Raw genomic sequence first — 3,805 nt, forward strand, 5'->3', positions numbered from 1 at the left:
AAATTACTATTTAACTGAAGGAAAAATCCAACCAGAAAAATATAATTTATGTGCCGACCCATAACCTGTACTCCAGGCCCATTAGGTTTTTTAATGTGGAGAATCCTGAGCAATTGTAAATCTGGTTCACTTCAGCTGCACAACTCGTCACATTATTTAACAACAAACATGTTACTGCATTCTATCCAGTATTACAAGTTTGTGATATAACTCCATTATTAAAGATTAAACAATAATAATTGATGCCTTATCATCACTCAACAATGATTACAATATTAATCACCAAATAATCAAGTTCCATCATGAAGGGTCACATTTATGTAGCCATATCATTTAATTGCATAGCAATATCATGTTATGAACTTGCAAATACGCATGTAAACTATAGCATATACGATTCTTGTATCAATATACTAATAATTCCAAAATCAATTCAGAATTAAGAAACTCTAGCTCATATATATTATCAATCACCATGTTAACAAAACATAATAACCTATCCATTAATAGCGAAAACATGGACGAATTATAAATTTGGGTTTAATCTACCAATTTATAATGATTAACCCGAGAGAGATGTCACCAAATATGTCCACTTGAATATAAGTTGATCATAAATCAATAACCATTAAAGCATCAATAGCCTTATAAGAAACCAATTATCCAACAACTTTGTGATTACTTTTACCTCGTACCTGTTATGCTTAAACAAAGCACCACTTAAAATTAAATTTATATTAATTTCAAGCACATGGCAACAAGTGATCAAAGAAATTAACGCACTAAATTTAATTTAATTAATGAGGCAAATAATGGCCACTCATATACCCATAAATAAATCCAATTTAAACAAGCAAATTGACTTTTGCGTCTACTCACAAGAAAGTATGAAAATTGAAGAAAATTGCTTTAAGATTGTTATCAATCTTGTACGATAAAAACATTATTATATATATATTGAATATATAACTACTTCACAAGAACATTGCTAATTCTTAAATCACATAAGCATATGAGAATTAACAATTAAATTAGGAGAAGGGTTTGAGAAAACAAACAGAGATTGGATTTAATCTCGAGTCCAGAAAACTGTCTCCTTAAAGCAGTTCCGCCCCGCACCATCCGTGTTTAGCGACCTGCTTCCCAGGATAAAACGAGATACTAGTATAATCGATAGATCGAATATACTCTCAGCGAACTTGAACTGAGCCCGAGAACTATCACCGGAATATTGAACAAATTTAAGACTAAAGAGAACGAGAATGAAAGAGATGACTCTTATTTCCTCGACTTCATAAAACTGATGCCCTAAGACTCTATTTATAAAGAGAGGCGTGAAAGGACTTGTTTTTCTTTTCGATGTGGTACATGGTATTTATAAGAAAAACTAAGGAATAGGTTTGTGCTACTCTCGATGTGGTACAAAACAATTTTTCATATTAAAGGGTAAAACTTTGGAACATCAGTTCTCATTCACCTTTTACTCATATTGAGCGTGAAAATATGCGTTGGAATCCCCTCGAAGAGGATAATACGTTTCAATAAATACACACCACTAACACATAATGTGTCTCACTCATATAGAGTCTCAAAATGATTCACAACTTAGTCTAAAATACTAAGTTTGTCCAACAATAGTTATGCAAGAATTCTCGTCAGTGTGCGTGTTACCAGTGTCCATGATCTCCTGACCCGTGGTATAGATGTCCCGAAAATGCAACTTGTGATTAACTATGATCTCCCAACTAGGCAGGATAATGTGGTGGAATTTTTGGAAGGGAAACTTTTTTGATCAATATTGTCACCAAGGGAAATTACAGGTTGTTGGTGAAAATAAGGAGGTTTTATGAAGTTAAGGATCTGTTATCCAGTGATGATAAGCCTCTTTAGTTTGGAATTGATATTGACTATCTGCGATAACAGTGGGGAATTTCTTTCATTTTGCAAGGGGCTAGATGTTATTTAACAGTCACAATGTGGAACTGAAAAAATGCAATTTTGTGCTCTGCAATTCCGTGAAGGCTTGATTATGGAGCTGTTAGAGCAAGTCCAATGTAATAATATTTTTGGTGCTATTGCTATATTATAGCACCAAATACAAAAAAACCTAACTTCAAGAGGTGTCATACTTAGATGCAAATATGCATTCTTGGTTCCATATTTGAAACTGAGAATGCATATATGCATCTTTGCCGTATCATCTATTACTACATATACAAATGGAGGGAAAAAGTTAAATAATTATTGTCTTGTATTGAAGCCCAAATCCTAATATTCAAGGCCCAACTATCCAGTCTATTCAGAAGCACATGATCCAAGGAAGATTCTAGATTAATTAGTTGTCTTAGTAGTTGTTTATTTGTTTTATCCTAGGAGGGAAATTTATGTTTTTGTTTTAGCTTTGCAGTAGAAGGACAGTGGTCCATGGTCTTTGTAACTACCTCTATTATAAGAGAGCACTTATCCTTGTAGAAGAATGATCCAAGTATGAAATGAAAAAGCTCCTACTTAAAACCATACAATTTCATTGTTCAATTGTTTTCATGGTATAAGAGCTATAAATTACATCATATAATTGGTGTGCTTATTCTTCACTTTATCTATATCTTTTATTGTCGAAATGGCAACTACTGATGATATTGTTCCTACTAGAACATCTATTGATGTCTCGAGCCCTTTGTATCTTCACCCTTCTGATGGTAACAATTTCATGACCATTGATAAGCTTCAAGGCTCGTCTAATTATAGATCTTGGAAAAGGTCTATGGAAATCGCCCTATCTTCAAAGCGTAAGCTGGGATTTGTTGAAGGTACATTGCTTAGAGATACAACCGATGAAGTCAAGAAGGACGCCTGGGATACGTGCAACAACATGATCATCTCTTGGATTCTAGGGTCGGTTTCTGATTCTATCAAGAAATCTATTATGTTTGTGAGCAGTGCTCATCGTATATGGAAGCATCTTGAGCAACGTTTTGCTCTCACCAATGGATCTCGGAAATACAAGATAAATAAGGAGTTGTATGAAACCAAACAACAAGGAAAGCCAGTTAGTGAATACTACACTCATATGAGGTCACTTTGGGAGGAGCTGGAATCATTGGTCATTCTTCCTACTATTAATGCAACAACTGCAGAAATTACAACTATGATTAATGTTCTTGCTCAACAAAGAGAAGAGCAAAAGTTGTTCCAATTCTTGAATGGATTGGATGACACATATGCTGCTCAGAGAAGCCAAATGCTTATGATGGCTGCTCTTCCCTCGAAAACAGCATGTAGTTATATCGAACAAGAAGAAGCATAATGGGAGATTCTCAGTCATTCCAAAGACGAAAGTGAAGGCCTTGTGATGTACAGTAAAGGGACTATGGGTATCTCTGCTAATCTTCAAGGTACAACACAATGTGGTGCTTGTGGGAAGCCTGGTCACAACACTGATAAATGTTGGACAGTTGTGGGTTATCCCAGCTGGCATGCTAAAGCTAAACCTCAAACATAACAACCACACAGAAGCAAGGGTTGAGGCAATGACATGGGTACTCAGCAAAAATGGAACAAGGGAAGATCTAATTCTGGAGCCCGAATTGCTGCTAATGTGCACGAGCCAACTCAAGATACTAGATCTATAGCTAGTAGTACTGCTACAATCACCTCACAGCAACTTGAGCAGCTGTTGCGGATGCTACCAGCTTCTTCAAGAGGGGGAGGAGATACAGATGATGAAATTGAGGGCAGCTATGCAGGTATAGTCTCATGCTATTTTGCCGATTCCACTAAAAATGCTGAATGGATTATAGATTCT

The 3,805-nt window shown here is 35.5% G+C and overlaps 1 protein-coding gene across 1 annotated transcript; it reads left to right on the forward strand.

The window, feature by feature from the left end:
* Window positions 1-2,620: 2,620 nt before the first annotated feature.
* Window positions 2,621-3,307, forward strand: LOC141686451 (uncharacterized). Its single transcript, XM_074491486.1, has one exon. It carries the CDS (start codon window positions 2,621-2,623, stop codon window positions 3,305-3,307), a length of 687 nt encoding a protein of 228 aa, XP_074347587.1.
* Window positions 3,308-3,805: the final 498 nt, after the last annotated feature.

The sequence above is a fragment of the Apium graveolens genome, chromosome 9, assembly GCF_009905375.1.
Source record: "Apium graveolens cultivar Ventura chromosome 9, ASM990537v1, whole genome shotgun sequence".
In the NCBI taxonomy this organism is placed as follows: Eukaryota; Viridiplantae; Streptophyta; class Magnoliopsida; order Apiales; family Apiaceae; genus Apium; species Apium graveolens.